The 12,412-nt window shown below is 48.9% G+C and overlaps 1 protein-coding gene across 5 annotated transcripts in view; it reads right to left on the bottom strand.

Moving 5' to 3' along the window:
• PRKCA (protein kinase C alpha) overlaps positions 1-12,412 on the bottom strand; it is a 500,752-nt gene that overhangs the window by 74,848 nt on the left and 413,492 nt on the right. For all 5 annotated transcript variants that reach the window (XR_008540341.2, XR_008540342.2, XM_009433095.5 and 2 more), the window contains one exon: positions 1,908-2,045. Coding sequence is in view for 3 of the 5 variants with exons in the window: in XM_009433095.5 (XP_009431370.1) it covers positions 1,908-2,045 (138 nt within the window). In the remaining 2 variants the exon portion in view is untranslated. The remainder of the gene's footprint in view (positions 1-1,907; positions 2,046-12,412) is intronic.

Raw genomic sequence — 12,412 nt, 5'->3', positions numbered from 1 at the left:
TAAGGGATGGGAAAAATAAGGCTGAGATCTGCTGGGCCGCATTCCCAGGAGGTCAGGCATTCTTAGTCGCAGGATGAGATAGGAGGTCAGCAGGGCTAGTATCACAAGACACAGGTCAGAAAGACCCTGCTGATAAAACAGGATGCAGTAAAGAAGCCAGCCAAAACGCACCAAATCCAAGATGGCGATGAGAATAACCTCTGGCTACCCTCATTGCTCATTATATGCATTATTAGCATGTGAAAAGACACTCCCACCAGCACCCCAACAGTTTACAAATGCCATGGCAATGCCCGGAAGTTACCTTATATAGTCTAAAAGATGGAGGAACCCTCAGTTCTGGGAATTGCCCACCCCTTTCCCAGAAAACTCATGAATAATAAAACCCTTGTTTAGCATACGATCAAGAAATACCTCTAAGTATACTCAGTCAAGCAGCCCATGCTGCTGCTCTGCCTATGGAGTAGCTGTTCTTTCATTTCTTTACTTCTCTAACAAACTGACTTTCACTTTATTCTGTGGACTCGCTCTGAATTCTTTCTTGCTTGAGGTCCAAGAACCTTCCTCTTGGGGTCTGGATCAGGACCCCTTTCTGGTAACATTAAAGTTAAGGAAATAGTTATCTATGGGTTGAGGGTTCAGGGCCCAGCTGGCATGGCAAATTTCTAAATCCCTACAGCTACAAGATAAACCACTCTCGCTGAACTCCCTAGCAGTAGGAGCTATCAGGTCCCTCCTAACTTTGATTGACAACTCAGATCACTATGACTTGGACTGGACAGAGAACTGGCCTTACAAACATTCTTTTCTGTGATGCAACTGCAGACCTGAAGCCAGTTTCAGCAGCTTGCAGAGCCTGCACACAAACTGTTTTTGGGTCCTGTGGTTCACCTTTTGATCTAAAGAGCCAACTTCCACCTTTTTTTATTTATTTACTTTTTTTGAGACGGAGTCTCCCTCTGTTGCCCAGGCTGGAGTGCAGTGGCATGATCTTGGCTTACTGCAACCTCCACCTCCCAGGTTCCAGCGATTCTCCTGCCTCAGCTTCCCGAGTAGCTGGGATCACAGGTGCACACCACCACACCCAGCTAATTTTTGTATTTTTAGTAGAGATGGGGTTTCACCATTTTTGCCAGGCTGGTCTCAAACTCCTGACCTCAAGTGGTCCACCTGCCTTGGCCTCCCAAAGTGCTGGGATTACAGGCATGAGCCACTATGCCTAGGCAAATTCCACCTCATTTTAATGCTAAGTCCCCACCCCAAAGTGAACATAAGATACATGTTACATATATGTTCATCCATTGTGCCTGTGCTAGGCTTCCCTCACAGATAAGTCAAGCTTTCCCCCCAAACCTGTTGAATATGGATGACTCTACTGTGTAACATGGACGCTGTGAGGCATAAAACCCAACCTGCCCTTTCTCTCCTCAAAGAGAGGGCACCTTCATTTCACACCATAGACTTTCTTTTATGGGTTTGCAAACTGATATCACCAATAAACCTCTCCTTTCTACCATTTAGCCATCCTGGTGGTCTTCTGGATGACTGTACAAATCACAGGGAAATCTTTTTTTTTTTTTTTTTGAGACGGAGTCTCACTGTCTCCCAGGCTGGAGTGCAGTGGTGCGATCTTGGCTCACTGCAAGCTCCGCCTCCCAGGTTCACGCCATTCTCCTGCCTCAGCCTCCCAAGTAGCTGGGACTACAGGCGCCCACCACCATGCCCAGCTAATTTTTTGTATTTTTAGTAGAGATGGGGCTTCACCGTGTTAGCCAGGATGGTCTTGATCTCCTGACCGTGAATCACAGGGAAATCTAATGTGCTATTCTGCAAACTACGAGGAGAACAAAACTGATTCAACATTCTCTGCAGAAGCCCCTGCAATTTGCAGACGACTGTCCTCTTACCTTTCCAAAACTCCCCTTTCCCAACACCATGAGGAAATTGAAGTCCGTGAGTTTCACTCGGTCAAGGTTGTTGGAAGGTTGTTTCCTGTCTTCAGAGGGACTGATGACTTTGTTGCCAGCAGGGCCAAGTTTGGCTTTCTAAATAACAAGCACAAATGGGAAACACGTGGGTCATTTTTCTGGGGAAAGAGTGACAGAAACCACCGTGTTGTAACTGAGTTTAATGTTTGCTTGGAGGTGGGATGGGGTGAGAAAAGGAACAAAGGGTGAGAATTGAGTACCTGTTCAGATATCAGCAGCTACACTCACCCTACAGGGAAAGTCAGCAAAGTAGCAGAAAACGGCTCTCCCTATTAAGAGACAACTCTTTACACAGTCAACCTAGAATTGATGAGTGGGGATCCGTGTAGGGCTGGTTGGTTGTAATTCTAGTATGTCAAAGTCGACTTCTTGGGAAAAACAGTGCTTCGGGTCCATGAACATAATAAAGGAAATAAACTGTGTACTGATGCTTTTCGTATTTGTAGATTTTTCAATTTAAAATTAATCTGCATAAAGGAAAACTTGTACCCACACCAAAAGGGAGGAAAATGTTCTCTGGAGAGGAACTGCTTAAAATGGCAAAGCCATTGGGATGATTCATTGCTATTTTCAAATGCACAGTAAGAACAGGGGTTGTTTTTTTTTTTTTTTTTCCTTTAAATCAAGAGTTGAACTCACAAAAAGACATGGTGATGTGCATAAGAAGAGATCCCAGCACTCTGGGAGGCCGAGGCGGGTGGATCACCTGAGGTCTGGAGTTTGAGACCAGCCTGGCCAACATGGTGAAACCCCGTCTCTACCAAAAATACAAAAATCAGCTGGGCATGGTGGTGCGTGCCTGTAATCCCAGCTACATGGGAGGCTGAGGCAGGAGAATCGCTTGAACCGGGGGGACGGAGGTTGCAGTGAGCTGAGATTGCGCCATTGCACTCCAGCCTGGCGACAGAGCAAGACTCTGTCTCAAAAAAAAAAAGGGAGCACAAGGCGCCCTTTGCGCCTGAAGAATATCTGGTCACTGCCTGGTGGGCGAGCTACCAGAGGAGTTTTTAGAAGCTCTAGAGGGGGCCCTGCCCTCATGACTCTCACCAGGGCCTCAGAGTCCATGTCAAAGGCAAAAGGTAAAAGGGCTCAGCAGAAAAAGGAAGGTCAGTAAACCCACGGGAAGTCTCACTGTCGCCGAAGGAGCCCTGGAGAAGCCTGGAGTGGGCTGAGTCTCCCAGCACAAGACTCCGAATTTTGAACATCTGCCTGACGGGAAGGAGCTGGTTGTAAGAAGCGTCAGCTGCTGACAGGTCCAGGACCCTGGTCCCTGGCTAGACCTCCACAGCCACATCCCTGAGCCCTAGGGCAATGATTCTTGCCTTGGATACATTCTTTTTTTTTTTTTTTTGAGACGGAGTTTTGCTCTTGTTGCCCAGGCTGGAGCGCAGTGCAGTGGCACGATCTCAGCTCACTGCAACCTCCACCTCCCAGGTTCAAGAGATTCTCCTGCCTCAGCCTCTTGAGTAGCTGGGATTCGCCACCATGCATGGCTAATTTTTTTGTATGTTTAGTAGAGATGGGGTTTCGCCATGTTGGGCAGCCTGGTCTCGAACTCCTGACCTCAGGTGATCCGCCCACCTCGGCCTCCCAAAGTGCTGGGATTACAGGCATGAGCCACCGTGCCTGCCCATTCTTAATGAGAGGGTGCACCTCCCTCCCTAGTGCAGCAGACCTTAGCTCTGGAGCTCTTTCCAGGAACTCACTCCAGTCAACACCTTGGTGGTTACCAAGATGATGGTGAAGGAGGTAAGGAAAGCACTCAAGGGGCTTTACTATGGATCAGCAGCAGAGAAGGCTTCCGAGGAATCGTCCATTATTCCTCTTGGAACACCACCATGCCTTCATCCCACAAGTACTGATTGAGCCCCCTTGTGCTCTCTTGGGGAGCCTCTGCATTTGCAGGAGGAGCCCCTGCTGATACAGGAATTCAGCAGGACTGGTTTCACAAGATACAGGTCACAAAGAACCCCTAATAAAACAGTCTGTGGTAAAGCCAGCCAAAACCCACCAAAATCAACAAGGCAATGAAAGCAGTCTCAGGTCTCCTGGCTGCTCATCGTATGCTAATTATAATACATTGGCATGCTATAGGAAACTCCCGCCAGCACCAAGACAGTTTACAAATGTCATGGCAACATGTGGAAGTTACCCTACATGGTGTGAAAGGGGAATCCTCAGTTCCAGGAATTCCCTGCCCCTTTCCCAGAAAACTCATGAATAATCCACCCCTCGTTTAGCATTTGATCGAGAAATAACCACCAAAATAGCCAATCAGCAGCCTGCAGGGCTGCTCTGCCTATGGAGTAGCCACCCTCTTATTCCTTTACTTTCTTAATAAACTTGCTTTCACTTTACTCTGTAGGTTTGCTCTTGAATTCCCTCCTGCCCAAAGCCAAGAACCCATGTGGCCTCTTAGGCTGAACCCCAATTTTGGGGTTCACCCTGTGACACTGCCAGCTGTGTCTAGATTCCCAACTCTAACAGTGCTTGGCACAGGACATGCACTCAGCTCTCTGGCTGAACAAATACAGAACTGAAGCCCAAATGTGCTTATCAGATGCTGTGCTGTTGGGTGATGCTTTTCTCCGATAACAATAACTTGCTCGTGGCCAGACATGGTGGCTCACACCTGTAATCCCAGCACTTTGGGAGGGTGAGGTGGGTGGATCACGAGGTCAGGAATTCAAGACGAGCCTGGCCAACATGGTGAAACCCTGTTTCTACTAAAAAAAAAATACAAAAATTAGCTGGGCATGGTGGCACATGCCTGTAATCCCAGCTACTCAGGAGGCTGAGGCAGGAGAATCGCTTGAACTGGGACTGGGGAGGCGGAGGCAGCAGTGGGTGAGATTGTGCCACTGCACTCCAGCCTGGGCTATAGAGTGAGACTCTGTCTCAAAAAAAAAAAAAAAAAGAATAACTCGCTCATACAGGGATCAAGTCTCAGGGCTTGTGAACATGCTCTGATGAGTTGAGTGCCCCCATTTGACCAGAGATATTAAAACATGAGGGAGAGATGGCCCTGACATTTTTGCTTCCAGACTGAAAGTGTGAAACACGGTTGAGCTCCACCTTTGTTGGCAGCATGTAGTGGAAACACCTGTGAATTTGGGGCCACTGGAAACGTAGAAGGCCCATAAAGATAAAACATGAACTGTGATGCTACACATACTGGCCTGCCCACTTCGGCAGGGCCAGCCCAGTCCTCTAAAAACTGGCCCCGGCAATGATTCTAAGTTGAGAGACTTCCTAGGCTGTGTCTACATTTAATTTTTAATTTTTATTTTTTTGAGACAGAGTTTCACTCTTGTCACCCAGGCTGGAGTGCAGTGGCGCGATCCCAGCTCACTGCAACCTCTGCCTCCTGGGTTCAAGCGATTCTCCTGCCTCAGCCTCCTGAGTAGCTGGGATTACATGTGCACGCCACCAAGCCAAGCTAATTTTTTTTTATTTTTAGTAGATATGGGGTTTCGCTGTGTTGGCCAGGTTGGTCTCGAACTCCTGATCCATCTGCCTTGGCCTCCCAAAGTGCTGGTATTACAGGTGTGAGCCACCGCACCCAATTGGCTATGTCTAAATTTAAAAGAATAGATAGGAAGTGCAAATTTGAGATGAGAATACCGACTATGCCACCCTGCTCTGCACTTCTGACTTAGAATAAGAAAAAAGTTACCAGAAAGAGGCACAGATTAATTGTATTTTCTCAGGATTCACAATAACATCTGAAAACACCCAAACACAACTGACTTGCTGATCTGAGATGCTTGAAACAGTTGAAAACCACTTTCACCTGGGTGAAGTTGCTATTCATACTACCAACAAATGCCCAGCTTCCAACTGTAGCACGCAGTTCTACCCAGCTATGCTGGACTCCTCTGACATTCCCAGATAGTCATTCCTCCTTCCTCCTTTGACAAGTCACCACCACAGTCAGGGGATGTGGGCTGATGCAGTGATGAGCCTCCAGATAGGCAGGGGGCCTTTTTACACACGTTGCCATCTACCGCCTCGACTGCAGACATAACCTAACGATGGCCTTGTGAGTTTCATGTTCTCATATTAGTCTGGTTATAAGCATGAGACATTGCCCACAGTCAGGCTAAAGGCTGACAGAAGCATTTTTACATTCAAGTACTTCTGAACTTATTTGCAATATGACCTTGGCCTCAGGTCTCAAATCAATCACCAGGTTTGAGAGGAATATCCACAAAGGAGACACCTGCTCACACAAGGTGGAGCTGGGCAGAGGACGCCACAGGCTTCCTGCTGTGCCTGGGCAGATTCTTTTCAGCCGGAAGCAGAGCTGAGTTTCTGGAGGCTGGTAGAACAGGCACCTGTTTGGGAAGGAGACAGACCGGTGTGTGAGGTCCAGGGCAGGCTGACCACATCCATATCAGAGAGGTAGCTTCTCAGTGGCCTGGCCCAGAGGGTCAGAATAGATTTCTTCCCAGCCCAAGCCAGCCCTGAGATCAGAGCAGACCCAGCATCTTCACGCCCTTGCTCCCCCAGTCAAGAGCAGCACTTCTGTTTCCACTACAGAACACACTTCCGGAGCCATCTCCACGCTGCCACCTGCAGGCCTTGCTGCCAAAGGACACAGAGCCATCCAATGCTGAGTTTTTGAAAGCAGCTCTATTATGGTAGGAAACTCCATGGTACGGCAACCTCAGGGGTCTGGGCCGGCTTTGAGCAAGTCCCACTTTCAATCTGGGTCTAATCAATGCTGGGGTTGAGGGAGACAGCCAGTGGATATCCGAGCAGCTACATCACTGGGGGTGAGGGATGCCTGAGGGCAGGGGGACGAGGAACCATATAGGACTTCCAGGTGGGCAGGGGCGCCAGGGCAAGATCAGATGCAGCACGAGGCTTGACCTCCAGACCTTTGGTCAGCACCTCCTCTGTCTTCCTGAAGACCCAGGCTTCCCTGGCCTGCCGTTTCTCCTCCATCCCTAGCCTGACTGACCTCTCCCACTTCTTCAAGTCCCAGCTCAACTGCTATTTCTTCAAGAAAACTCAAACAGGAATAATACAAGGTGGTAGCAGGAGAACAGAAAATTCCAGGCAGCAGTTTCACGGGACTAGCAAAAAAGAAAAAAAAAAAGTTGAAATAACTGCATAAGCTAGGGGCCCACAAGACCCTAAACATCAGGATGTGGGCCAAGCTGGCTAAGACCAACTGGACCCAACATGGTGCTGGATTTGACCCAGTTTCACCTGGGACCTCACTGTCCACTCATTAACATCCTCAATCCTCTCCCCACCAGTGCCATGGCCGTTCCAGGAACACCAATATTTAGTGTAAAAACAGGTGGCACCACATTTCTGAGAAATCTCTACCTTTTTCTGGGAATCTTCAGGAATATCCCACCCCTTAAAGAAGCCCATAAATGTAGCAGGCCCCAAACCCCCTTGCACGCCACTCTCTCTGGAGTATGCCTGCCTTTCCCTTTCTCAAGTGTGTACTGGTCACTTTGCAATAAATCTCCATATTTTCACTATTTTCTGACTCATCCTTGAATTCCTTCCCGTGGCAGTATCAAGAGCCTGGACACCGGCTGAGGTCGAGGTCCCACCAGCGTTTGGGGACCTCCCCTAGCCCACGGGCAGCAAAACCCCTCCCCAAAGATGTCCCGTTGCTCTCGCTGGCGGGCTACTGCTAAAATGACAGCAGGAGCCAGGCACGGTGGCTCAAGCCTGTAATCCCAGCACTTTGGGACGCCAAGGCAGGCGGATCACCTGAGGTCAGCAGTTCAAGACCAGCCTGGCCAACATGGTGAAACCCCGTCTCTACCAAAAAATACAAAAATTAGCCAACGTGGTGGTGGGCGCCTGTAGTCCCAGCTACTTGGGAGGCTGAGGTGGGAGAATCGCTTAAACCCAGGAGGCGAAGGTTGCAGTGAGCCAAGATCGTGCCACTGCCCTCTGGCCTGGGTGATAGAGTGAGAGACCCTGTCTCGAAAAAAAAAAAAAGACAGTGGTCCTGTCCTGGATTCACTGGCTTCCCACACGACAGAGAGAAGGCTGAGTGCTTTGATGGCTGAGGAGGAGACTTGCTCTGCTCTGTCGCTCGGCTTATTTCCCACCACTCCCTCCGCCTCGGTCCCAGCCATGCCAGCCTGCCGCAAGCTCCCACCCGTCTCCTGCCTTGGGACGCCAGCTCCGCCCTTCCCTCTGTTCACAGTCATCCTCCACAGTGGCCTTCCTGAAACCCCAGCACTCCTTCCTTCTCCCAGTTAGCTTTCTTCCCGGAACCCGTTGCCACCTGACTGCAGGTCTGGGAGGGCAGGGGTCTTGCTGTTCTGTTCACCTTCAAAGTCCAACTCAAGCGCCTCCTTTTGGTTTCTCTGGAATTTCCAACCTGCAGCAGACAGGGCCCCACCTGTATCCCCTGAGCTTTCTGTCCTGCACACCTGCGAACACTGAGCTTTCCGTCCTGCACACCTGTGAACACCTGAGCTTTCTGTCCTGCACACCTGCGAACACTGAGCTTTCTGTCCTGCACACCTGTGAACACTGAGCTTTCTGTCCTGCACACCTGCGAACACCCGAGGGTTCCATTCAGGCCACTCCTGCAGAGGAAGCCTGAGGTGCCCGAGTTATGGGAACAGGAAGCCTGTTCCAGAATGTTCCTCCAGCTCACAAGAAGACCGAGCTCCAGCTGCCCACAGTGGTCATCAGCTTGAGAACACAACCTTGGCTGGGTCCTCCCCTTACCTGGCTCCCATCTCTACTCCCCACCCATGTCTCCTGGGATCCCTTCAGGAATGAACTTCTCAAAACCATGGGGCTACGTCAGCTTCTGGGGAACTTAACACACATTCCTTCTTGGGATTTTTTTTTTTTTTTTTTTTCTAGACAGGGTCTCACTCTGTCGCCCAGGCTGGAGTGCAGTGGCATGATCATGGTTCACTGCAACCTCAACCTCCTGGCCTCAAGTGATCCGCCCATCTCAGCCTCCTGAGTAGCTGGGACTACAAGCATACATCACCACACCCAACTAATTTTTTTTTTTTTGGAGACATGGGGTTTCACCATGTTGCCCAGGCTGGTCTCAAACTCCTGAGCTCAAGTGATCCACCCACCTCAGCCTCTCAAAGTGCTGGGATTATAGGTGTGAGCCACCGCACCCAGACTCTTCTTCTTGGATTTATTGATCTGTCTTCCTCACTAGCCTGTGAGATCCTAGGAGGTAAGGACCAAGTCTTACTCAAGTTTGTATCTTGAGACCAAGCACTATATCAGGCACATGCATTCAAAACTCAGAGTTTTCTCTCTCATTCATTCACATTTGTGCTCATTAAGCACTAAGACTGACAGAACTGACAGAGGCCAACTTGTAGCCAGCACTAGTTGGCCAGATGACAAACTAACATAAAAAGGCAGCTGATAGTCAGGTGAGCTGGTGCAGACAAGCAGCCCAGGACTCCATGCATTTGCACCTTCATACATAATCTGAACTCCTTCTCTTAAGCAATCACTGTTCATGCTGGGACAGCCACAGAGAAGTGCTGGGAGGGCTCTCCTGCCTTTAGGGTGGTTGGCCACATGATGACCCTCCCCAGAGGCCACAAGAGACTAGTTAGCCAGGTCAGCAAGCTGAAACCATGCCCTTGGAAGGGTTTCTCTGAAGGGCTATTCCTCTGCTGAGAAGTCTGGCTTGCCCAAGATCCAGCTGGGATCTCTGGCTCAAGAGCAACAGTGAGCCCTGAGCTGACCATTTTTCTTTCTCTGAGCTTTTTAATGGATTGTTTGGCAACTGGCCTCCCAGCAGAATTAAGAGACCTGCCCTTCCTGGCTTGCATATTGTTGACATAACTCTAGTTGTCATGACTATAATTCAGACTTCACCAGGAGTGCAAATAAAATCAATATACGTCTAGGGATAAAGCTGAAGCCAACAGCCTAACTGCAGAGATTTCAGAAAACCTGAGGAAGCAGAAGAGTAAGTGTGCTGGCATCCTTTACTCCAGCAATACAAACACGGCCCAACGTGGCCAGACGCCCTGCCGGGGGCCTGAGCAAATGGAAAATTCTGAATGCAGAGGACGAAATGCAGAAACACAGAATGTCCCCTGAAGATGAATGAATGCTCAGAGCAGAGCATGCACTGGGCTGCTGACCTCAAGCAGATATTAACTCATTAGAAACGCTCCTGCTGATGTGTCCCAAATCTTGAGTCCATCTCACTCATTTCCAAGTTAGGTAAAGAAAGCGGTGGGGGACCAGGCTCTGAGCAGCAGTCCACAGGCTGGAGACCCCCATGGCTCTCAGTGCTGCCATCCTCCTGTGAAACTGTCCTCCACCCCTGCACCAGGAGGAATCCCCTTTCAGCTCTGATGATGTCTGTTCAGTTCTTTTTTTTTTTTGAGATGGAGTCTCGCTCTGTCGCCCAGGCTGGAGTACAGTGGCGCGATCTTGGCTCACTGCAACCTCCACCTCCCGGGTTCACACCATTCTCCTGCCTAAGCTTCCCAAGTAGCTGGGCACTGGTCCTAGGACCAGCAGCATCAGCTAGAGGCTTGGCAGAAATGCAGACTCTTGGGCCCCATCCCAGATCTACTAAGTCCAAACATGCATTTTAAACAAAATCTTTGGGTGGGTCCTGTGTACATTTAAGATTGAGAAATGCTGATCTAAGACAGGTGGGACATTTCTCCAAGTTCCAACATCCCTGTCAAATTCACTCGTCTCTGAGACCCTTTCCACCGTCCACAGTCTTCAATTATTATATAAAACCAGTGGGCAACTCTGGAAAGAGCCCTGAACTTGGATTCCAAAGAGCTCGGATCAAATCTTAATCTTACCCATTTTTGCTGTGTGACTCTGGACAAATGACACTGCCTCTCTGAGCCCCCGGTTCCTTATCTGTAATATAGTAGTAAGAAGACTGTGTCCCTGGGCTATGCTGGGCTCTCTCTCTGGACTGCACTGAAGGTGAAATAAGGTATCCTTTGCAAAAGGACTCTAGTGTAGCACCCCATGCTTTATTCCCTCCACCCTGGTCGCCATCTTCCTTTTTTTTTTTTTTTTTTTTTTGTTTTTTGAGACGGAGTCTCACTCTGTTCACCAGGCTGGAGTGTAGTGGTGTGATCTCGGCTCACTGCAACCTCCACCTCCTGGGTTCAAGCGATTCTCCTGCCTCAGCCTCCCGAGTAGCTGGGATTACAGGTGCATGCCACCATGCCTGGCTAATTTTTGTATTTTTAGTAGAGATGGGTTTTACCACATTGGCCAGGCTGGTCTTGAACTCCTGACCTCAAGTGATCCACCTGCCTCAGCCTCCCAAAGTGTTGGGATTACAGGCAGAAGCCACCGCACCCAGCGTTACTCTGGTCTTCTTTGCTTTGACCCAGAAAGGAGACAAAGTGCAGGAAACTGCACTTTCCTTCAAGCTTCTGGCATGCACCTGCTCCGTGACTGTACACTGAAGGCCTCTGGGATTCAATGAGCAACTGCATGCTGCCTGGACTAGAGTTCTGTGGGCTAACTCACAGACCAGAAACCCTGTGACCTGCAGAGATGTGTGAGGCTACAAATGGGCTTTGCAGGAGCTCACGACCTGTTGTGAGGTTGAGGCACATCCCCGTGGGCTCCCACACCCTCCTAAGGGGGGCAGGAGAGGCAATGGGTCTTGGCTCTAGCTATCCACCCTGATTTCCGGAAAGCCTGCTGAAGCCCTCTAAGGGGTCTGGGTTAAGACTGCAGCAGGAAAAGACCCTGACTTAATAAAATGGCACAAATTTTTAAAAGGAAATAAAAATGGGAACTACAATATGTAATGTTGTAAATAGAATGAAGTGACATTAAATGCAGAAGCTGTAGCATGCTCTTTTTTTCAAAATGGGACTAAAGTACCTCACAGTTTATTGGCTATGATTCAACAACCCAGAATCCAGGATTTTTAGGTTCCTCAAAAAATGGCATATTCACGTTTGGTTCAAGTTTGGCATTGTGATGCCACTTGGAAGACCAGGCTGTGAGACCAGGCAGTGTTCCCTCCTCATTTGAAAATTTACTGATGACTGACACATCTCACTTTATACCACAGATACATTCTTGAAAAGTCACAATAGTTTGCAATCACTGAAGCTATTAACAATTCAAAGAGCTCCTGCAGTGGCATTCTGTAAAGCAAATCATACAAAATGAATCTGAATATTGCAAACCCAAATTCGCCTACATGGGGGTTATGGTACATGTGTAAAAACATCTGTGTCTGAAGCTATCCATGTGTAATGTGAGAAGCTCTCCACATTCAGCTCCCTATTAGGGGTTTTTTCAAATTAAAATTGAGGGTGGTTGTGACAAATGACTTACATTGTATATCTATGAGGGGCTGGATGGCTGGAGACGTTCATTTTCTAATAGGTTAAAAGTTTGCAGCTGCTGAGCTGTGACAGTGTGACAGTCTAACCCACCTT

Source organism: Pan troglodytes, chromosome 19, assembly GCF_028858775.2.
Source record: "Pan troglodytes isolate AG18354 chromosome 19, NHGRI_mPanTro3-v2.0_pri, whole genome shotgun sequence".
Taxonomy (NCBI): Eukaryota; Metazoa; Chordata; class Mammalia; order Primates; family Hominidae; genus Pan; species Pan troglodytes.
Note: the sequence above shows the minus strand (reverse complement) of the source record. Positions and strands in the feature narration are given on the sequence as shown.